Source organism: Doryrhamphus excisus, chromosome 13, assembly GCF_030265055.1.
Source record: "Doryrhamphus excisus isolate RoL2022-K1 chromosome 13, RoL_Dexc_1.0, whole genome shotgun sequence".
NCBI classification, from domain to species: Eukaryota; Metazoa; Chordata; class Actinopteri; order Syngnathiformes; family Syngnathidae; genus Doryrhamphus; species Doryrhamphus excisus.
The window spans coordinates 17,754,386-17,777,764 of record NC_080478.1 but is presented as its reverse complement, the minus strand read 5'-3'; the positions used below and the strand labels follow the sequence as shown (position 1 = coordinate 17,777,764).

General features: G+C 41.8%; 3 protein-coding genes across 8 annotated transcripts in view; 2 read left to right on the top strand and 1 right to left on the bottom strand.

Annotated features, from left to right (window-relative positions):
* Window positions 1–36: 36 nt before the first annotated feature.
* kif15 (kinesin family member 15) lies at window positions 37–18,197 on the top strand. 4 transcript variants are annotated; one of them, XM_058089970.1, is made up of 35 exons: window positions 37–102; window positions 886–916; window positions 1,089–1,275; window positions 1,369–1,445; window positions 1,520–1,557; window positions 2,262–2,359; window positions 2,440–2,616; window positions 2,728–2,937; window positions 3,039–3,164; window positions 3,240–3,362; window positions 3,431–3,581; window positions 4,759–4,850; window positions 4,993–5,202; window positions 5,274–5,451; window positions 6,676–6,811; window positions 8,244–8,385; window positions 9,412–9,582; window positions 9,667–9,795; window positions 10,543–10,648; window positions 10,730–10,895; window positions 10,964–11,114; window positions 11,192–11,277; window positions 11,350–11,428; window positions 12,506–12,592; window positions 12,677–12,781; window positions 13,690–13,812; window positions 14,938–15,084; window positions 15,180–15,266; window positions 15,336–15,500; window positions 15,585–15,688; window positions 15,756–15,822; window positions 15,906–15,943; window positions 17,266–17,398; window positions 17,490–17,621; window positions 17,713–18,197. In XM_058089970.1, exons 3-35 carry the CDS (start codon window positions 1,261–1,263, stop codon window positions 17,788–17,790), a joined length of 3,927 nt encoding a protein of 1,308 aa, XP_057945953.1. In that variant the 5' UTR covers window positions 37–102; window positions 886–916; window positions 1,089–1,260; the 3' UTR covers window positions 17,791–18,197. The 4 variants fall into 4 exon arrangements, with proteins under 4 accessions (XP_057945953.1, XP_057945954.1, XP_057945952.1 ...); XM_058089969.1 differs by lacking the exon at window positions 37–102 and adding an exon at window positions 134–671 and having other exon boundaries at window positions 6,679–6,811; window positions 17,713–18,196; XM_058089968.1 differs by lacking the exon at window positions 37–102 and adding an exon at window positions 134–671 and having other exon boundaries at window positions 17,713–18,196.
* On the bottom strand, window positions 15,337–21,260 carry rd3l (RD3 like). Of its 2 annotated transcripts, none has more exons than XR_009132332.1 (3): window positions 20,436–21,260; window positions 18,688–20,110; window positions 15,337–15,798 (listed from the first exon to the last, which is right to left on the bottom strand). XR_009132332.1 is itself a non-coding variant. In XM_058089980.1 (3 exons), the coding sequence occupies exons 2-3, from the start codon at window positions 20,741–20,743 to the stop codon at window positions 19,765–19,767; spliced, it is 654 nt and encodes a 217-aa protein (XP_057945963.1). In that variant the 5' UTR covers window positions 20,744–20,764; window positions 20,933–21,260; the 3' UTR covers window positions 15,337–19,764. The 2 variants fall into 2 exon arrangements, 1 of the variants encoding a protein (XP_057945963.1); XM_058089980.1 differs by having other exon boundaries at window positions 15,337–20,110; window positions 20,436–20,764; window positions 20,933–21,260.
* The window catches only part of tdrd9 (tudor domain containing 9), a 20,812-nt gene continuing 16,138 nt past the window's right edge, over window positions 18,706–23,379 (top strand). Inside the window, exons 1-4 of one of the 2 annotated variants that reach the window (XM_058089972.1) lie at window positions 18,706–18,987; window positions 21,955–22,034; window positions 22,125–22,192; window positions 23,103–23,324. In XM_058089972.1, coding sequence (XP_057945955.1) covers window positions 18,860–18,987; window positions 21,955–22,034; window positions 22,125–22,192; window positions 23,103–23,324 — 498 coding nt within the window. In that variant the 5' untranslated portion in view covers window positions 18,706–18,859. The remainder of the gene's footprint in view (window positions 18,988–21,954; window positions 22,035–22,124; window positions 22,193–23,102; window positions 23,325–23,379) is intronic. The other variant, XM_058089974.1, reaches the window with a different exon arrangement.

Sequence of the window (23,379 nt, the reverse complement as noted above, 5' to 3'; positions counted from 1 at the left end):
GTGACACACTGGCGACTGCGCATTGAGGAGCTCGATCAAAGACATTCACAAAGTCAAGATGATTCAGGAAAAGCGAAATTGGATGTGACAACTATCTGAAAGGTTTAGTTGTTTATCGTATCTTACGGCCACGGTTAAACGTGATTAGTTTATATGTTGTGTATTATGCAAAATGTTAACAAATTTAGCAATGTTTTATGCAAACATGTTTGAAATGTTAGGACGTCAATGAGCTATACGTTAAGCTTTTTTTAAACAAGTTTGTTAGACGACACAAACAAGATTACTCTAGGTATCTACCACGTGAATATATGCGCTTAGTTTGTCAAATTATCCATATTTTATAATTACAAAATGTCACAGCGACAACATAAAATTATGCATTGTTCCTTTAACCACTCCGGTACAGTACGTAGCGTACGAAAACGTTGCATGCGACCCCCCCTCAAAAACAAAAATAAAAAGAAGGCATGTTCCTTTAATTCGAGAAGGTGGCAGTAATGAGTTCCAGCTGCCGCCAATCACCAACGAAGAATAAAAGCAGGCAGTATATTCAGGTTGCCCGCCAAATCCGATTGTAAACAAAGTTCGACGGACAAACGATGAAATAGTTTGACGTTTCCATTTAACAGCGACTACATTCTCGTCGACAATGAATTGCAGTGGAAAAGGTAACATACATACATAAATATACATGTCTTATATGTAAGCTTTACAGTGTGCAGTTCGCGGAGAAGACGACTTGACTCAGTTAAAAGGCCTTGCCTTTACGATGACACGAGATATCACGTCTGTTTCCAGTAAACTGCCAAATATAATGATATTATAATGATTCTAATAATATTATAATGGTAGCCATTATTATTGTTGTTGTTTCTTTTCTAGGAGGTAGCGATTCTAACCAGTTCGCTGGCAGGTTGGTAAACCCAGGACATATACACCTTACCCCTAAACATGAATAGCCACATTTCCCAATGCAATTAAATCAGCAGCAATCTTAATTCCATTCACATAATCTCATAATAATACCTCATTTGTTTTTACATTGTGTCTAGTTTTAATTCTTTGGTATTATCTCGGTCTTACAGCGGCGACAGTGATTCCATCAAAGTTTTTGTTCGAGTTCGACCTCTGACCCAGGGCACCGGACTAACCACTGATGGTGATCAGAGTCTATGTCTCAAGGTCACCTCACCGAGTACTATACGTCTCCTCTCAAAACCAGAGCCGCGAACCTTCACTTATGATCATGTTGCAGACATGGACACGTCTCAGGTCTGGTCTGGTGGAACTTTGCTTATTTTATCATCCATATACTGGACTAACTTTGACGTTGTTGTGTGAATATTGTGTGTCATTCTCCGACAGGACTCTGTATTTTCCAGTGTGGCCAAGAGTATTGTAGAGTCATGCATGAATGGATACAACGGTACCATTTTTGCCTAGTAAGTAAACTGTGTAATCAATAATACACCATAAAACTATATTGGCAAAGTTAGTTATTGTGTTTCTTTTGCAGTGGCCAAACAGGTTCAGGGAAAACGTACACCATGCTAGGTGAGAATTTGATTTAAAATTTGTTTCATAAAGAAATGTACAGTAAACCTCGGATATATTGGAAATTCGCTCACAACGGACAGATAAAAAAGAACCGATTTTTCTGTAATGCATTTCCAATAAAAATTCATTGCATATATTGGATTTTTTATAACGGATTTCGCCTATTTCGGACAAAATCTCCAGTCCCGTTCCAATGCATTTACATTAAATTTCCCTCGCATATATCGGATGGCCGCATCGTTATGCTAATCTTGTTGATGTCACTGGCTATTGTCTTTCTCCTGGCTCCAGATTTAGGACAAATATAAAAGTGAGTGACGTCAATAATACTAGCACAGCAGTGAATGAGATCTTAACCTCACTATTGGAAATAACGTAGGCCTGACGGGCGTAACAGGGCCTAGCTTAATTAACAATTTGTTATGCTCAGAGTCCAATAAAGTTCAATTCTCATTACCTTACGTCTCTTTTCATTGCCCAGTCCAGGTACATTGGAAACATAGTCAAGGAAGTGCCTTTTTATAACGGATAAAATCCGATTTACGCATATACCGGATACAAATCCGATATATGCGTAAAACGGACATTTTCCGGTATACGCATATAACGGATTTCGCTTATATCGGACAAAACCAGTGGGAACAATTGAATCCGATATATCCGAGGTTTACTGTAATTTTTTTTTCTTCTTCCACGGTTAGGACCTTCAGAGTTGGACAACTTTACAGATGAACTGCGGGGTGTTATTCCCCGCAGTTTTGAGTACCTGTTTTTTCTCATTAACAGAGAAACGGAACGGGTGAGTGTAGTTCATCATTATGAAAGTGATAGAAAGATGTTGTTTTAACAATAATGTTGTTTTTTTCTCTTTTTTTTCAGTCTCAATCCAAAAGTTTTCTCTGTAAATGTTCCTTCATTGAGATTTACAATGAGCAAGTTTTTGACCTCCTGGACACAGCCTCCGCTAGCTTGTTTGTCAGAGAGAACATCAAGAAGGGGGTGTTTGTGGAGGGGGCTGTGGAGAAGTTTGTCAACTCTGCTGCTGAAGCCTACCAGGTTGGAAATAACAGTGTAATCTATGTTGTAATGCGGAATAATCCATCATTATTATTATTAATCAGATTTTTAAAAATGTTAACAAAATTAACCCATCGACATTCCTTTCAGGTGTTGTCTCGTGGTTGGCGTAATCGCCGAGTGGCCTCCACTTCAATGAACCGTGAGTCTTCCAGGTCTCACGCTGTCTTCACCATGATTCTGGAGTCCAAGGAGTCCATGAATGAAGTGGTGAACATCAGAATGTCTCAGCTCAACTTGGTGGATCTGGCAGGCTCAGAGAGGCAGAAAGACACGCACACTGAAGGCTCCAGACTCAAGGTTAAAGATTCCTGATTCATCACTGGCTCATTGAGGTCCCGTTTTGTGTGTGTTTTTTTTTTTATTTTTTATGCTACTGTGTGCATTGGTTCTATTTTCAGGAGGCCAGCAGTATCAATCGCTCCCTGATGTGCCTCGGTCAAGTGATTATGGCTTTAGTTGACGTATCTAATGGGAAGAACCGCCACATTTGCTATAGAGACTCTAAACTCACCTTCCTGTTACGGGTCAGTGGCTACACATTTCAGTGCATATTACCGTAAAATGCTACACGGTGTTAACCGCTATCTAAACATTTTTAGGATTCTCTTGGTGGAAATGCAAAGACTTACGTCATCGCCAACGTTCACCCCGGATCAAAATGTTTCGGGGAAACGTTGTCGACTCTGCAGTTTGCCCAGAGAGCAAAGCTGATCAAGAACAAGGTAATTAAACATTACCTCTTGTTGCAATACAGCAAACCGTAAATGTTCTGTTTTCCTGTTTCTTACAGGCCATCGTCAATGAAGACACTCAGGGAAATGTGAGGCAGCTACAAGCCGAGGTGAAGAAGCTAAAGGAGCAGCTGGCACAGGCTCGCTCATCTCAGCCAGTGCATTATGGGAGCGACGTCGCACCAGGAGGACCGGGGCTCCCGATGTCCAGTAATACTCCTTTACAATTAACTGCATTTCATAACTCAATCATATATTTTATTTCCTGCTCAGTATATGAATGGTTTTAGTTGGGTGTACGTATGAGAGAATTACAAAAATAGGCGAGTAATTGATGAAAGAATAGTCTATTTTTGACACATGGCTTACTGTTACTCCTCCAAATCCTCCTGCTAGTTTTACATTGACGTTCTCCAATTTCAGGTTTCAACATTTGCAATAAAAGCAACTTGTAATTATCACATTAGATTCAGCTCCAGAACCTTCACTCGTCAATTGCCATTTGCATCGTTATACATGCAGTATATGTCATACAGTATATGTCATACAGTCAAGTCTTGGTTTTGATATGATTTAGGTTTTCGCCTGAAATTTTTGGCAAAACTTTGCCTTGTTTTTTTTTTTTTTTAAAGTCTGTTTTCATCCAATATTGTACCTAACAATTGTACCTGCTGGATAATCCGCCACGGGGCCAAAGAAGGGTGAGAGTGACAGCAGTCCATTTTCCATTTATAATTATTTTAGCATTCTTTTTTGCCTGCAAAACTATAATTTTTTTTTTTCCCATATTTTTGGGGGGGTTGAACCAGGGTTCAATTCCACCCTCGGCCATCTCTGTGTGGAGTTTGCATGTTCTCCCCGTGCATGTGTGGGTTTTCTCCGGGTACTCCGGTTTCCTCCCACATTCCAAAAACATGCTAGGTTAATTAGCGACTCCAAATTGTCCATAGGTATGAATGTGAGTGTGAATGTTTGTTTGTCTATATGTGTGTGCCCTGTGATTGGCTGGCCACCAGTCCAGGGTGTACCCTGCCTCTCGCCCAAAGGCTGGGATAGGCTCCAGCAACCCTCGTGAGGAAAAAGCAGTAGAAAATGAAATGAAATTAAATATTTTTGTGTTTCTGGAACAGATTAGTTGGATTTACATTTTTTTCCATGTAAAAAAATAGTCTCGGTTTTTGTACCTTTTGGTTATCTGGTCTTTGGAATAAGTTAATGGAAATTATTCATATATTTATGAACGATTAACCACTCAGTTTGAATGAGATGTTTTTTTTTCTAATTCCGCAAGTTTGCAGGTCCATAAATTGGGAATCACATATGCATATGGATCCACTACAGTGATTTATTCTTTCATGAACTGTATCATTTTTTTTTCCCCGTCCAGAGCCAAGCATAGACATGGAACGTGATGTCTTGTATAAAGCCAAGTTTATTGCCGCTGTTCGTTTGTGGAGGAAGCGTGAGGAAGAAAAGAGGGTATGGGCATCTTTATTATTATTTTTTTCTTAAGCTCTTGTTGTTTGCCGTTTCTTGGAAACTTTGTGGAGGGATGGTACAAGTAGCGAGGAAAAAGCCATTCCATTTTCATAGGTGCTACACCGTCCAACTGTGCATCCAGGTGCTGCTTAAGAAACTGTCTCAGCTGGAGGAGGCCTGGACCCAGAAAGACAAGTTCATCCACTCCAGTCGTCTGATTGTTAAGTTCCGTGAGGATCATATCAATCGTCTCGAGAAGAAACTAAAGGCAGGATCTGCCTCCCTTACGGACGAGGAGTCGCAGGCTCACATTGACCAGCTGAAGCAAGAGAATAAGATTTTACGAGACCAGGTGAATTTATTTCATTCACATTTATACTCCATATTATTTTCGAATTACAATATTTATTTATTTTTTTTCAGGTTGACCATCACCCGAAGATGACTCGCTATGCAGCGGAGAACTACAGCCTCAGACAGGAGAATCGTCAACTTCGCTCCCTTGTGTCGGAGGGGAACTCCGAAGAAGCTGGAACACAAGTTGCTGCCGAGCTGGAAGAAGAATTCCAGAGGGCCATCGAAACGGAAAGCATTGCAGGAAGTAAGCTGTGTACTCATTATAGTTTTACCGCAGGGTTGTCCACAGCTTGTGGGCCAAAAATAGCTGCAAATGGTTTGTTATTCATAAGATATATGGTTAGATATTACACCAGGGGTCTCAAACTCAATTTACTTGGGGGCCACTGGAGCTGGGGTCTGGGCGAGACTGGGCCGCATCAGGTTTTCAAAAAAAAAAAAAAAAAAACGCATTTATTAAAAACAGAAAAATGAATAAACTTTGGTTTGGTTTCAATTTTCTACACGAAAAGCTCTGATAAAACATTCCACTGTTCTCAAATATCTTAATTTTTATTTTTCTACACAAAATAAGATGAAAAATAAATAAACAAACCAAGAATAAAGAAAATCAATCAATCAGTAATAAATAAATAAATATAATAATAATAAAACGGCAAATAATAAAAACTTAAGAAACCACATATAGTTGGTGGGTAGACAAATTATTTTTTTCAGATTAAAATGAACAAAGCATTATTAGAGCCCTGTAGACATGACAAAACACGACTATAGTCACATTTATACTCTTTTTATTTACAACATATTGCGCAACTGCAGGGTCTTGAGACACATGCTAACTCGCAAACTAGAGAGCTAGCGGCCTAAACGGTACCCTTCAAGTTATTTCCTTTAAACTTAAATCGCCAAAAACTTACCACTTCCACACGGATAGGGAGGATAACTATTAACAGTTATTTAACCTTTAACATGAACATTAATCAAACGTAATAATTTTTTCTGGCTACATGATACCATACAGCATCCATATCAAACTTGCGCGGGCCGCACTAACATTAAACTTTCATATCAAGGCGGGGGCCTCAAACTAGTGTCCTGCGGGCCACATTTGGCCCGCGGGCCGCATGTTTGAGACCCCTGTATTACACTCACTTGCTGTAACACAAGACTTATGTAGCTGGTAATACAGTATATTGACCTACAAGCACTATGCAGCAAACTTGACACCATGGCAAACAACAACATGCATAACATTAAACGTGTCATATTTACAAAGCAGGACGTGCACCCACTGTATGTGAACCTTGGTGGGAAAAAGTCTGTACACCCCCCATTTACAATCTACCACTCCACAATGCCCGCAGTAATATGGGCTAGGCTCCAGCTGTCCACAGGAAATAAAGAAGCATAGAAAACTGAGGGCTGCATGATCTGACGATACATAATTAATCCTAATTTGTCGCTCCAGCAGGTGCTTTGACCTCCGTGGCTACCGATGCTCTAACTGCATCCGCAACGGAGAAGCTGAAAGCTCAACTGCTGCAGAAACAGTCGGATCTCACAGCGGCTCTTCAGGCCTTTGAGGAGTACAAGGAGATCACCAAGTAAGGCTGGAGTTTTATTATTATTTAAAATATAGATATTATAGATTTTTTTTTTTTTTTAATGTACACGGGGAAATGAAACTCAGTTGTTTGAACAGCAGGTTATGTCTGCTTGATTGACAGGAAATTATGGCAATACTTAATACAAGGATGAAGAGTCTTGAACCAGTCATGATGTGCTATATATTATATATATATATATATATATATATATATATATATATATATATATATATATATATATATATATATATATATATAATCACTATATTGACGGTTACTATGGTACCCATTATGTCATTGAATGGTCATATCACCTCGTACTTTGGTATGTGACAAAAAAAAAAGTTCAACTATCTTAGAAAAGCAGGAAGTGAACAAATGTACCAGTTACTGATTGTAAAAGTACCAGATGGAGGGGTAGGATTTAATAAGCTTTGCTTCTTCCTACTCCTTTTGGACATGTGGAACTGTGAACTGATTATGTGATGCATTCAATTGTAATCTGATGCATTTTCAAATGAAATAAAACCATTAATATTTTTTTTTATTTAAAAAAAAATACAATTAAATAAAATTAAATTATATTAGGAAAGCAGGAAGTGAACAAATGTAACAGTTACTGATTGTAAAAGTACCAGATGGAGGGGTAGGATTTAATAAGCTTTGCTTCTTCCTACTCCTTTTGGACATGTGGAACTGTGAACTGATTATGTGATGCATTCAATTGTAATCTGATGCACGTTCAAATGAAATTAAACCATTACCATTACTTAACGAGTTGATATGAAGGTCATATAATTTCAATATGGATGGACACTTGTTTTTTTTTTTTTTAAACGCTGATTAATTTCCAATGAGCATAGTTGTCAACAGAGCGAGATGCGCGAGTGAGAGACCACAGGGAAGGTGGGCGTCCATAAAATGAGAAAAGGAGGTGGTGAAAACTCACCCGCTGGCATTTCTGCATAACATGCAGCTATCAATCAATCAGTCAGGCTGACTTTATTCAGTCACTTTCACTTTCAAATTCCAATGCCTTGATAGGTTGATTAAACCACAAAAGCCAGTCGTGGACAGTTTGAAATGTGTGTTGTCCTTTTTATTACAGGGGCGAGTGACAATGTCAGGAAGCCTAAATTTGAAAGCGAGAGGATGGAAGGCAATTCAGGGACTTGGCTAGGAGAGATTTACACAGGGCAATGTTTGCAGGAAGTCTGTTGATGATGGCAACATGGTTTGGTCAGCTCAAGAGGTACACGTGAGGGCAAGGAGGACATGTTAGTTCTTTGTCATTGCTAAATTATAACCAGAGACTGCGCATCAAATGTTTGAGTCATAAACATAGAAACAATTTCGGTAAATGCAACTGAAGCGGCGGGAAAAAGAATGTCACGAAACGAGTGGGAAACCCTATTTGTGTGTTTTTCAGGAAGCAGATGTCTCAGTTGGAGTCTGACAGAAGATACCTTGACAAGTCCAACAAGCATTTGGAGAACATTCTGGAAGCCACCAACGCCTACAAAAAGAAAGAAGTCTCTGAATTGAATAGAATTCACGTGGAAACTCTGAAGGTAATGGCCCGTCTACCTGCCCGCACACACAACCAGTACTTGAAATTATTATTATTTATTCCAAATTATTTGTACAAATTACTGTTTACGCTGTACATTGTTGTTCATATTTGATGTCATCTACGTATTTATTCTCCACATTATTATTATTATTATTATGTATTATTATGCGGGAGGCAGGCAACGACATATCGTTGGCAATTTCACTGCTGTGATATTGTTCAATGACAGTAAAGGATTATCTAGTATCTATCTATCCATCCAGTATCTATCTATCCATCCAGTATCTATCTATCCATCCAGTATCTATCTATCCATCCAGTATCTATCTATCCATCCAGTATCTATCTATCCATCCAGTATCTATCTATCCATCCAGTATCTATCTATCCATCCAGTATCTATCTATCCATCCAGTATCTATCTATCCATCCAGTATCTATCTATCCATCCAGTATCTATCTATCCATCCAGTATCTATCTATCCATCCAGTATCCAGTATCTATCCAGTATCCAGTATCTATCCAGTATCCAGTATCCATCTAGTATCTATCCATCCAGTATCCATCTAGTATCTATCCATCCAGTATCCATCTAGTATCTATCCATCCAGTATCCATCTAGTATCTATCCATCCAGTATCCATCTAGTATCTATCCATCCAGTATCCATCTAGTATCTATCCATCCAGTATCCATCTAGTATCTATCCATCCAGTATCCATCTAGTATCTATCCATCCAGTATCCATCTAGTATCTATCCATCCAGTATCCATCTAGTATCTATCCATCCAGTATCCATCTAGTATCTATCCATCCAGTATCCATCTAGTATCTATCCATCCAGTATCCATCTAGTATCTATCCATCCAGTATCCATCTAGTATCTATCCATCCAGTATCCATCTAGTATCTAGTATCTATCCATCCAGTATCCATCCTTCTTTCTGTCTAAGTTTGTGTCATCTGCTGCTGTCATTTCTCCTTGTGTGATGTTTACAATTCTCCTTTCTTCAAACATTTAGATTCTCACCACTCCCACCAAAGCGTATAACCTGCGCTCCCGTCTCGTGCCCCTGGCCAGCCCGGAACACTTGACAGGCACCGACGATAATAACGCAGATGACATTTGGGCCGAGCCCCCTCCTTCAGACATGACTGAGATGGCGCTAACCGAAGAGCTGCGTCAAGTCCAGGTCCCAATGATGCTCTCAAATAAGTACTGTATGCTGGAATGTATGGAGGATAATTCACTGTATTATTTTGGGTTTTCTCCTCAGGAGCAAATGAGTCACGTGCAGGCCCAGCTGGGGGAGGAGGAGCTAAAGAACAGGAACCTGATTCAGCAAATTGCAAAGCTAGAAGAGCAGATCCATGTATTGTCACAGGAATTTGGACAAAAGGATGAAGTGAGATGTTTCTTCATGTTTTGTGATGATATTTATCCAGCAAATGTATCAAATTAAGGCGTGGTTAGCGCGCAGGCCTCACAGCTAGGAGACCCGAGTTCAATTCCACCCTCGGCCATCTCTGTGTGGAGTTTGCATGTTTTCTCCGGGTACTCCGGTTTCCTCCCACATTCCAAAAACATGCTAGGTTAATTGGCAACTCCAAATTGTCCATAGGTATGAATGTGAGTGTGAATGGTTGTTTGTCTATATGTGCCCTGTGATTGGCTGGCGACCAGTCCAGGATGTACCCCGCGTCTCGCCCCAAGACAGCTAGAATAGGCTCCAGCACCCCCTGTGACCCTCGTGAGGATAAGCGGTAGAAAATGAATGAATGAATAATAGATATCAAGGCAGCAAGGCGGACTAGTGGTTAGCACGCAGGCCTCACAGCTAGGAGACCTGAGTTCAATTCCACCCTCGGCCATCTCTGTGTGGAGTTTGCATGTTCTCCCCGTGCATGCGTGGGTTTTCTCCGGGTACTCCGGTTTCCTCCCACATTCCAAAAACATGCTAGGTTAATTGACGACTCCAAATTGTCCATAGGTATGAATGTGAGTGTGAATGGTTGGTTGTCTATATGTGCCTTGTGATTGGCATTGACAGCTGGGATAGGCTCCAGCACCCCCTTACCCTTGTGAGGATAGGCGGTAGAAAATGAACGAATGTATCAAATTAGACCAATGGTTTCCTCTTGACCTGCTGCAGCAACTTTCAACTGAGCGCGCCAACAAGATCAGAGATCAGCTCAAACTGCAGGAAACGATCAACGGCCTGCACCAGAACCTTCAGTCTGAACAGGAAGCTTCAGAAGGTGCCGTTTCTGTTGCTACTCCATAGTGTCATTTTGTTGCTCTTCAAGCTTATTTTGAGATTTATTGTCTTCCACGTTCAGTTCTGAGAAGTGAGATCCGTGACCTACGTCTGGTGCTGCAGTCTTCTGACAAAGAGCTGGCCGTAGCGAAGAAGGAGCTGGGAGACAAGCAAAGCGAGCAGCAGAGCGAAACAAGCCAACTCTCCAGCAGTCTGATCACCACTCGGCTCCAGCTCGACAAAGTCCAGTAAGTGTGGCTGCAATGATGCTGTGCTGGAAGACCTTGTTCCGTATAACAGCAATGTTTTGTGGCAGACTGGAGTGGGAGCAGCTCCTGGAGCAGCATCGGACTCTGCAGGATTCCTTCGACCAGCTCCAAGCCGAGGCCAAGTTTGACGCGGATCATGCGAGACAGCAGCTGGAGGACGGGCAGCAGGAGATGGGTGTACTGCGGGCCCGGATTGCAGTCAGTTAAACCATCCAATTCTCTCACTGAAATGCGACCTGTCAAATAACTCAAGTTATGGTGTTTTTCTCTTGTAGGAATTAAACGGTTCCCTGGAAACGGAGAAAAAGCACACTAGTACTTTGACCTCCCAGTTAAGAGAGAACAGAGAAAGTACATCAAAGTGAGTGTGTGATTGTCGGCAAACGTGACTAAAGATGCTTCGATTGACACGAGTCCTCTGGTGTGCTTTCAGGGAACTTGGTGAAACTGCTCAGGAGAACACACATCTTAGGAAACAAGTCTCGGACCTGAGCGTACAAATCCAACAGCAGGTAAGTCCATCATTAGAATCAGAATCACCTTAATTGTCATTGTATTGCATGCAACGAAATTTGAGTGCAACGCCATCGTGCATTTTGTAGAAAGTAAAAATTTAAAAAAAATAAGGAAAAAAATAAAATAAGGAATAAGAATATAAATATAAAAAATGGCAGGTGCTGTTCAGAATAAATGTAAATATATGTACACCAAAAACAATAACCTATACAGTAAACAAAATGTGGAATTGCAGTAAACAAAAGGTAGTATTTCACATATTGTACCTGAATTTAACTTGAATGAGTGAATCTTATTGCACATTTTGAAACGTATTGTACATAACAGTGAGATGTGTGTTTTTAGTCGTGCAGTATCGTTCATTTATTTATTCATTTATCACTTTAAATTATTATTATTTATTCCCAATTACTTAAATTAGTTGTGCAATTTACTGTTTACGGGCGGCACGGCGGTCGAGTGGTTAGCGCGCAGACCTCACAGCGAGGAGACCAGGGTTCAATTCCACCCTCGGGCATCTCTGTGTGGAGTTTGCATGTTCTCCCCGTGCATGCGTGGGTTTTCTCCGGGTACTCCGGTTTCCTCCCACATTCCAAAAACATGCTAGGTTAATTAGCGACTCCAAATTGTCCATAGGTATGAATGTGAGTGTGAATGGTTGTTTGTCTATATGTGCCTATATGTGTCTATATGTGATTGGCTACCCTGCCTCACGCCCGAAGACAGCTGGGATAGGCTCCAGCACCCCCCACGACCCTAGTGGGGGAAAAAGCGGTAGAAAATGAATGAATGAGGGAATTTACTGTTTACGCTGTACACTGTTGTTCATATTTGATGTCATCTATTTATTCTCCACATTATTATTATTATTTATTATACGGGAGCCAGGCAACGACATTTCATTGGCAATTTCATTGCTGTGTTATTGTGCAATGACAGTAAAGGAAGTCTATCTATCTATGTATCTATGATTGATCATTACAGTGATGGATTTGGGAAAGAGTCTGTTTGTCCGGGTTTTGTGTGACTTGGAATTATACACCGCCTTTGACCCTCTCATTGTCATTTCTAAGGTATCCAAATTTGATCACCTGGAGAAGAATCTATCCACTGCCAAGGAAACTATAAAAGGCCTGGAGCAGAAGATTGAACAGGACAAAGTATGCTCATGTGATTTGTGCTCCATTTATACTTGTTTCTCTTACACATCTCTTTATCTTTTTTTTCTCTCCTTTCTTTGTCAGGATGTCGTTGTTGATCTGATCAACCAAACCAGAGACCTCCGGAGTGAGCTGAGTCAGAAGGACCAGACCATTAGCCATCATTTGGAGGATGTCACAGACCTCACAGTATTTAAAACCTTTTTATTTCACCAGTCATGTCTTGTTTTATATGTCAGTATTATTTGGATTATCCTAAACAAGTCATGGAGCGTTGCTAATTTATTCTCATCATGGAATCGTACCCCACTCTCGGCAATCTCTGTGTGGAGTTTGCATGTTTTTTCTCCGGGTACTCCGGTTTCCTCCCACATTCCAAAAACATGCTAGGTTAATTAGCGACTCCAAATTGTCCATAGGTATGAATGTGAGTGTGAATGGTTGTTTGTCTATATGTGCCCTGTGATTGGCTGGCCACCAGTCCACGGTGTACCCCGCCTCTCGCCCTGAAGACAGCTGGGATAGGCTCCAGCATCCCCCGTAACCCTTGTGAGGAAAAGCGGTAGAAAATGAATGCTAGGAGTGAGGCTGCACGGTGGACGAGTGCTTAACGCGCATGCCTCAGACATAGATCACCCGAGTTCAATTCCACCCTCTGCCATCTCTGTGTGGAGTTTGCATGTTCTCCCCGTGCATGCGTGGGTTTTCTCCGGGTACTCCGGTTTCCTCCCACATTCCAAAAACATGCTAGGTTAATTAGCGACTCCAAATTGTCCATAGGTATGAATGTGAGTGTGAATGGTTGTCTATATGTGCCCTGTGATTGGCTGGCCACCAGTCCAGGGTGTACCCCGCTTCTCGCCTGAAGACAGCTGGGATAGGCTCCAGCATCCCCCTTGACCCTTGTGAGGATAAGCAGTAGAAAATGAATGAATGGAATCATCCTCTGTCAATGAGAAAGTGGCATGCTAACATACGGACAGTCTTCCTCTATTAAATTGTTTACTGTTCATTCACCTAGAAGATTTTATTGTCTTTTTTTTATATGTCATAACAATAACTCACTAAATTTCTGTGTCTTGTCATTGCCCCTCCAGGCCAAGTACAACACTGCAATCCTGGAACGAGAGGATGTCAGCCGGAAGAACTCAAAGATGCAAGCAGAAGTCACAGAACTGAAGGAGACATTAGAGGGGAGCATTGCATCTAACAAAATAGAGGTGAAGTGCGTTCAACACAACGCTCGTTATGTCAGTGTTATTCATTTGCGGTGGACCACCACAGATTACAGTAAAGTCTCGTTATATCGATATCGGTTATAACGAATTACTACTTATTACGATACTATTTTCATTTCCCGGCAAATTTCTAGTCTTTTATGATATAATTAGTTCCGTTGGTACGATACCCGGTTATTATGATAATCCGGTTACTACGATGCCCTTTTCATCTCCCGCCAGCCAATTTGGTCTGCTTATATCGATACAAAAGCAGCTTAAATCAATCTTTGCTTAAGGATTTCAATACCAAAAAAGAACACGGCGAACGGCTTCTTCCAGTCAACTTTATTTTTCACACTTCCACCACCAGAGCACAGCACACACACCGATTCCCGCACTTCCTGGTTCACAGGTCATGCTCAACCCGCCCCACATAGCTGGCCAAACACATGCCTGCAACAGAAGAACCAACTGACATAGCATACACACCTATTCCAACGAAGACACAAGCGTACAAATACATGTATTTAATTGTGTTGTATTCAGATATCTTTTTATTCTATACACACGAGAGAAACCACAAACGCAGTTGGTTCTTCTGTTGCAGGCATGTGTTTGGCCAGCTATGTGGGGTGGGTTGAGCATGACCTGTGAACCAGGAAGTGCGGGAATCGGTGTGTGTGTGCTGTGCTCTGGTGGTGGAAGTGTGAAAAATAAAGTTGACTGGAAGCAGCCGTTCGCCGTGTTCTTTTTTGGTATTGAAATCCTTAAGCAAAGATTGATTTAAGCTGCTCAACATTGTTCTATACTATAGAACAATGTCGAGTGCATTATTGCCCACTTTTAATGCAGTTCGGCGCAGGATCCGATATATCGACAGTCCGGTTATATCGATATTTTTTCCGACTCCCGACAATAGCGATTTAACGAGACTTTACTGTGATTTGGCGCGAACATTTTGTTCTTTTTCCCGAACCTCATAGACACCTCATACACACCCTGGTTTCCCAGACAATAAGATATGGCAGGAGTCTTGGCAGCTTAGTGACATTTACAGTATATTTAACGAGTAATCACACTCTTCTGGATTGTAACTTGGAGTGTGTGTGTGTGTGTGTGTGTCAGGTTGAGGTGTTGCAGGAGGAGATGATTTATGCCAACGAGGAAGTGGAAAGACTCACAAAGGTCTTAGACGAGCAGAGCAGTCTCCTCCAAGCAGCTCAAGAGCAAACCGCTCAGAAGGACATCCTCATACAGACTCTACAGCAAAAGGTCATTTTTCTAGTTTTTTTCATCAAGAAATAATTCTAATTATTGGCCATATTTAATATGATGTGTGTGTATGTGTGTGTGTGTGTGTGAACCAGGTGCAGCAGCAGCACGACGCTGTGGAACAAACCATAAGAAATGGAGGTTTCAAACTTGTCGAGTCAACGCCTAAATCCATACTCAAGGTAAATAATCTACACTTTTTATGTTTTATAGATTTATTGTCACGCTCCGCTTTCTCATTGCCATTCTAGACCCCCAGCACCCCAGGGAGCTTCAGAAGGGACCTGACCCAGGTCCTGGAAAGCCAGGAGAGAGAACTGGAGAATCGACGGTCCTCCATGATGACCATGGAAATCCTCTTAGTGGAGCTGAATGCCGAGAGAGCTGCCAAGAATGAGGAGATTCAACGGCTCAAAGTATAGTTTTTAATATCATCAGCAGTTTTTGACTACGTGCAAGAATTATGAGGCACATTGATAATTCATTTTCTCTGACTTCAGACACAGTTGACTGAGAAAGAAATGGCCCGCATGGAGATTCAGGGTTTGCTTGACCAGTTTTATACCAAAAGGAGTCAGCTGTCTCAGAGCGGGAATGCAAACAGGTGGAGTTAATTCGCCGTTTTTAATGACGGGATGGCTGGGATGCTGACGGTGTTGTTCATCTTTCAGCGAGGAGCTCACTGTCGGCATCAAGCAGTCCATCCTTAAAGAGCTACACGAGGAGAAAGAAGAGAAGGTTTGCTATTACGTCATCTTGATTTGTGCATTTTGCTTTACTCTTATAAATTGTATTCACATGCTTCTGTTTGTCTTGACCAGGAGAAAGTGATGCAAAGGCTTTTGGACACTCAAAAAAAGTAAGCACCTCGACAATAGAAACACCTGCACAGTCTAATGCAGTGCTTCTCAAATAGCGGGACGGTCAACCCCCGGGGGAAGTGCAGGGAACTTTCAGGGGGGCGGGGGGGATAGTGAAAGGCTTTCAGACCAACAAACATACAGTATATAAATTTATAGTACTGAATATGCAGTTTGACTCTTGACAAATGAGTATTATGATGTTCATACGGGCTACACGGTGGTCGAGTGGTTAGCGCACAGACCTCACAGCTAGGAGACCCGATTTCAATTCCACCCTCGGCCATCTCTGTGTGGAGTTTGCATGTTCTCCCCGTGCATGCGTGGGTTTTCTCCGGGTACTCCGGTTTCCTCCCACATTCCAAAAACATGCTAGGTTAATTGGCGACTCCAAATTGTCCATAGGTATGAATGTGAGTGTGAATGGTTGTTTGTCTATATGTGCCCTGTGATTGGCTGGTGACCAGTCCAGGGTGTACCCCGCCTCTCGCCTGAAGACAGCTGGGATAGGCTCCAGCACCCCCGTGAGGAAAAAGCGGTAGAAAATGAATGAATATATGGATATTAATTTTGGGCAAGGGCTGCACTGTGTTTGAGTGGTTAGCGTGCAGGCTTCACAGCTAGGAGACCTGAGTTCAATTCCACTCTTGACCATCTCTGTGTGGAGTTTTGTGTGGGTTTTCTCCGGGTTCCCCCGGTTTCCCCCCACATTCCAAAAACATGCTAGGTTAATTAGCGACTCCAAATTGTCCATAGGTATGAATGTGAGTGTGAATGGTTGTTTGTCTATATGTGCCCTGTGATTGGCTGGCCACCAGTCCAGGGTGTACCCCACCTCTCGCCCGAAGACAGCTGGGATAGGCTCCAGCACCCCCGCAACTCTTGTGATGATAAGCGATCGAAAATGAATGAATAAATGGATATTAATTTTGGGCAAGGGCTGCACGGTGCTTGAGTGGTTAGCGTGCAGGCTTCACAGCTAGGAGACCGGAGTTCAATTCCAATCTTGACCATCTCTGTGTGGAGTTCTGTGTGGGTTTTCTCCGGGTTCCCCCGGTTTCCTCCCACATTCCAAAAACATGCTAGGTTAATTAGCGACTCCAAATTGTCCATATGTATGAATGTGAGTGTGAATGGTTGTTTGTCTATATGTGCCCTGTGATTGGCTGGCCACCAGTCCAGGGTGTACCCCGCCTCTCGCCTGAAGACAGCTGGGATAGGCTCCAGCACCCCCGCGACCCTCTTGGGGCTAAGCGGTAGAAAATGAATGAATGTTCATACATATCTTGTACTTAATATTTTAACAAGCTTTGTTCCTTAGAATGCAGGCACAGGAATCAGTATTGGCCCAGTCGCAGACTTGTGTTCAGGAGTTGACCACGGAATTGAGGAACCGCTGTCTGGAAGTCCGAGAGCTGAGCCTGCGGGTACAGGACGAGGACAAACTTCTCAAGGTCAGAGTTCTTATATAGATTCTTGTATTTCTGCGCTTTGTAGTACTAAGTACACAATGGATGTAAGAAGTGAAAGTGGCTCCTCTTCCAGGAGAATGAGGTTCTCCGCAAGCAGAATGTTCAGCTGTCAGAGGAGAACGGAAAGCTGGTAGGACACAAGAACCACAAACAGAGGATTGAATATTTGGTGAAACTCAAGAAGAACAACACGAGACTCCAAGAGGTGATTAGCTTTTCTGTTTTGGAATATTTATCAAGAGCGGACTCGCTTTCCACACGACACTAATCAAATGCGTTTTTGTGTGCGTTTAAAGGAAAATGAAAAGCTTCGATCAGAGATGAGCCTATTACAACAGGACAGTGACAACACGGGACCCTTGAAAATGCTGTAAATCCCTGTGAATGCTCTTTTTTTGGATTTTTTTTTTTTTTTACTTTTGTTTGTAAACAATTTTTTCAATTGCCATTTTGTTACTTCTTCTGTATTGTACTTTTTGTCTTTTTCCCACATTAATTGGAAAAGGGTGTTTTACATCATCATCAATCCGTGTTCATTCATTTTCTACCACTTATCCTCACAAGGATCATGGAGGTGCTGGAGCCTATCCCAGCTTTGGGAGAAAAAAAATAAAATAATACATTTTATTTGTATAGTGCTTTCCAGAGTACTCAGACTCTTTATAGTGAAGAGGAAAAAAAAGAGTTGAGTAAAAACAGTAAACGATGCATTAAAATACAATATCCATACATTCACAGCTAAAAACAAGGCTAAAATATACAAGAAAAGCGCTACTTTTCAGTGTTTTCCTCCTCCACATAGATTTGTGAAAAAACAAACCTGCATGTCGTCTTTGTTGGACATATAAAATAGAAGTGATTTGTTCGCTAACATGCTTCTCTTGTGTTCCTGCAGTTGTCCTGTAGCCTGCGCCTTAAAAATGTGGAGTAAACAAAAGAATAACAGGAGTGGAAAGGAGACTATAGGGGTGTTATTTTGTGTCGATGGGTCTCAATGGTAAAAAGCCATATTTCCAAAGTCTTAAACATGTTTGCTATGCTCTAAGTATGAAAATAATATTAATATTTAATCCTATTTTGCAGAAATTCACTTATTGGGGTTGAGTCTGGAACCAATTAACCACAATAAATGAGAAAGGACTGTATTTTAATTCACAGTAATTAAAATTACTGTTATGCTAATCAAAGAGGCGAGTACAGCTGAAATTGCCTTACATGGTAATTTATTTTATTATTCTTTCCAAAACATTACAAAAATCATTTTTACTCACCACAATTATTTAATGGGGAAATGTAACTTATTTTTCAGGGTCAGGAGGATGTTGCTTTTAATACAAGTTGACACAATCGAAGCTCACATTGCAAACAGCGACTCACTCTTAGCTAACATGTTTGGCGCTCATTGGTTGGAGACAAAGGAGTTGTGATATTATCAAGTGCAACATGAAGAAAAGTTTCACGGCCGAGCAAATTTCCGATTGGTTCACCTCCGGAGCCACATTTGCCAACATTAAACTCACAAATGAAGTGGATGGAAAGAAATTAACTGAGCCGGCGACGAAAGAGACCGGGTAAGATGATTTTTAAGCATCAAATCTTTTGCTAGCTAACAAGAGTCCCTCCTCCCGCACCTGAGCTAGCTTAGCAGGCTAAAATCCCCTCGTCATCTCATGATTGTCAAAACGCAAAAATTCATATATATTATAGTTAGTCATAGTAACAACATTAGATTAAAGAATTTGATCGACAAGAGGAAGAAAAAAATACGGGATTTTTGTTTAATGTTTGAATATTTGTACTAATAAAATGTAGCATGCTGTAGCTAGCAAAGATAAGTACGTCACAGTCTGATGTCTAGATTCAATAATTTGTCAAAATAATTCTTAATATAGTAGCAGCATAAGTAAAGGTGTATGGTGGCGAACAGGTGCAAACGTTCCAAACAAAATATAAAATACAACCTGAAAATGCTGCAAATGACAAAAACGACTTACTGAGACTGGTAAATGTGTTCAACAATTCAATTTAATATGCAAAACAGCCATATTTATGATTTATTATAATTCTGTACTTCCCAAGGTCAAGGTAACAAAACACTTTAAACATTGGTGACAAATTCATAAAATCCCGCTCATGTTTAAATACCTGACATCCCTTGGGTCTGCTTTGTTAGTGGCGTGATTAACTCCCACTTTGTTCCGTGAAAATATGTAGTATTTTTCTCATGCAGCTGGCTGTGGAGTTTGTGTGTGTTTTTGTCTTTTGCAGCATTTCCTCTGTGTAGTTTGTGTCTTTTTGGTATTACTGTGTTGGGAAACTTTGTCAGCCCCTGCATAGTAGCTATATATTCATTGAAAAGAGTTTCCTCTGAGTGATGTGCAACAGGCCTCAGTTGAGCTCACAGGGACTGGATAGTAATATGGAAGCTCCCAGTCTCTTTTCGCTGCCAAGTGACTTGTCCGCATGGCCCTGTCTACATATCCAGAGACCGTTGGGATCTCCTCCCTTTGCGTGTCACCATAGCTGCTTGATCGGTCGGCACCCTGCTTCAGTTTGGCGCGGCCGGTCCAAAACCACAAAAGTTTACCGTCTTCATCGCATTTCCTTTGGCTGAAGAAGTCTTTAAGGACCAGTTTGAAGACTGACACCAACTCCCAGGGCATCACGTTGTTGCTTGCAAGCACTTCACGAAATCTGCGGAGTCATGCAACCAAAAAAAGTAATAAATCTATTGATGTTGCAAGAAATTGTTGAGGCATGTAGTGCAGTTCGGTTTGCAGATATAAACATCAGAATGGATCTATATGCAAAATATGAACTCCCAGCCACCTCTTTCTCAGAGAAAATGAAGACCTACATGGCCTAATTCTGTGACGGTAACACACAATGGCTTTGTTGGCAGCCCATCCTAACCCACCCCACGCCCCCCACCTCCCGGCTCTTCTCTGCTTCCCCTGCTGTCAGCTTGCGTTTTGCTAGTGTGACAATGTGAGCGGACGCCGTGTTTGCTGTTAAACACCTGGAGAGCACTGCAGCAGCATGCACGGCGGGGATGCTGGCACACAGCAGCTCCAGTTGGCGTAGCTCCGATGTGGGAATGACGCTCCTCAACCTGGGGCACCTGTGAAAACAGTGGTGATCCGCGGCAACGTCGGCAAGCCTGTGTTCCTGCTCAAGCATCCGTGCTGTGCGTTCACGTTCCTGCAGGTGCCATAAGAGCTCTTGGAGCAACACGTGGCTCGGTCGGTCTTGGTCGGTTCTACAAGATTGGGCTTCACTCTGAGAAGATTTCTCATGGAACACTTTGGGCCAGCTGAAGAGTGGCATAGTAAGAACAGCCCTGGGACACTGACAAAATGAGCATTAGATGATGATGGATTCCACTCACAGCAAGTATTAACGAATATTTCATAGCTTCAAACATGGTCGTTTGCCATACTTGAGCGTACTTTCAGAAACAATAACATATAATGTCATTCCATACTGGCTGAACAAACAACAAAGAGCTATACTTACATATAAAAGATGCACTTACTGACGCCTCTTGTGAATCAGTTCACCAAAACCAGCATCTTTTGGTGTTCAATCCCATAGAAAAAATCCACTTGAAAGTCTGGATATTTCTTCTTTGCTTGGTAATTATTATTCTCTTGTTGCTATCATCCCTCCCGCGGCACATGCACATATCCTGCAGACGTCCAGGAGAGTTTTAGTCACACTCTGAGCGCTGTCGCCTCTTTTCCTTTTCTTCCTCTTCACTCAGTTTGCAGCTTTCAGGTCAGATGCTTTGCATTGCTTGCACAAAATGCTTGCACTGGAGAGAAAGGGAACGGGGTGAATGTGTGGACTTGCTGTAGAGTTGTATGTGTGTGTGTGTGTGTGTGTTATGGTACCATCAACGTCTGTGCCTTTCCTTGCTGAAGGCGAGTGAGGGCAGAGGGTACTTATTTAGCAGAGGCTAAATAAGGGAACGTATGAGTAGCCTTGTGTCCTGCACAGTGTGTTTTGCATAAGTGCACCCTAATGTACAGTAAACCTTGTCCGACATAAGCGAAATCCGTTATATGCGTATACCGGAAAATGTCAGTTTTATGCATATATCGGATTTATATCCGGTATATGCGTAAATCGGATTTTATCCGTTATAAAAAGGCACTTCCTTGACTATGTTTCCAATGTACCTGGACGCGCAGGCAACGCTGCAAACGCTGCAAATGACGTCGTATAGCGGCCTGTCACGATTCGGCGAATCGGAGCGCCACAATGCGGCCATCCGATATATGCGAGGGAAATTTAATGGAAATGCATTGGAACGGGACTGGAGATTTTGTCCGAAATAAGCGAAATCCGTTATAAAAAATCCGATATATGCAATGAATTTTTATTGGAAATGCATTACAGAAAAATCGGTTCTTTTTTATCTGTCCGTTTTCAGCGAATTTCCGATATATCCGAGTCCGATATATCCGAGGTTTACTGTATATAGTGAATGTTTATCGATATGAGCTTGAATGTGTCTAAATTGTGTTTCTTACCAGGCCACTAAGCATTCCTGATGACGACAGCGTGAAACCTGGAAACTCAGTCGGAGGACCATTGAAGAAAACCGAGCTACCAAGTGAATATAAAGCTTTCTATGGATGACTCTCTATTGTACTTATGTGGCATAGTTTCACTGACAATGATGATTTTATTTCTTAATCCTTAGGTAGCAGCCCTCCTCCGCTTCATAGCTACGAGTACCCCAGCTTGCCCATAACCAAAAACAGACAGGAGGTGAACTGTAGAGTCCATTTGTGTATACACAGAGCATGCATGTGTTCTCTTGTTCTCTCAGGAGGGTTTTTTTTATCCTCTGGATATTTCAGCACTTAAGTATCACTCAAGAAAAAGTACATTTGCGACGGAGTATCAAAGTCATGGGTTTAGAATTTGAGAGTGGACAGTGAAACCTGTTTAAGTTGATGCTCATGTTGACATCAGTAGTTGTCAACAAATCGGAAACTGAACTCAAAATAGCATTTTAAAACAATATAAAATATTAAAAGAAGACCACCGGTTAGCTTATGTTACCATTAGTGTAAATAAGTGTTGAAAAAGGCTTTATTTTTCACAATTACAAATTAAATATTCATTTGGGGCGGCACGGCGGTCTAGTGGTTAGCGCACAGACCTCACAGCTAGGAGGACCAGGGTTCAATTCCACCCTCGGCCATCTCTGTGTGGAGTTTGCATGTTCTCCCCGTGCATGCGTGGGTTTTCGCCGGGTACTCCGGTTTCCTCCCACATTCCAAAAACATGCTAGGTTAATCGGTCACCAGTCCAGGGTGTACCCCGCCTCTCGCCCGAAGACAGCTGGGATAGGCTCCAGCACCCCCGCGACCCTCGTGAGGAAAAAGCGGTAGAAAATGAATGAATGAATGAATATTCATTTGGTCCAAATAAGATGACTGGCGTTCATGGCTGTCACTCTTGTACACATGCACACGCCCATCATGCGTGCACGTTATGCACTTGATGAGCTGGTCGTAGGCAGGTTCTCAACTGAGACGTGTTCACTGTCGTGTGTTTAGTCTTCCTTCTCCTGACTTGAAGTGCACATCAATCGGCTCTCTATTATTATTTTTTTTTTAATGTTGTTGTTTACCAGCTTTTGAACCTTGTGTGTGTGTGTATGTCCTTCCAGCTGATTTCTCTTATAGAAAACAACTCTGTCGTGATTATTCGAGGAGCCACAGGCAGCGGCAAGACCACTCAGCTGCCACAGTACATCCTGGACCACTACAGTGAGAAAAATGCCCCGTGCAATATCGTGGTCACGCAACCACGCCGAATCGGTGCTATAAGCATTGCTCGATGGGTCGCCACTCAAAGGAAGTCTACCATCGGTAGTCTGGTTGGATATCAGGTCGGTGCAACATTGAGATAGCCTCTCATGAATATTACCTAAACTGGCATATATG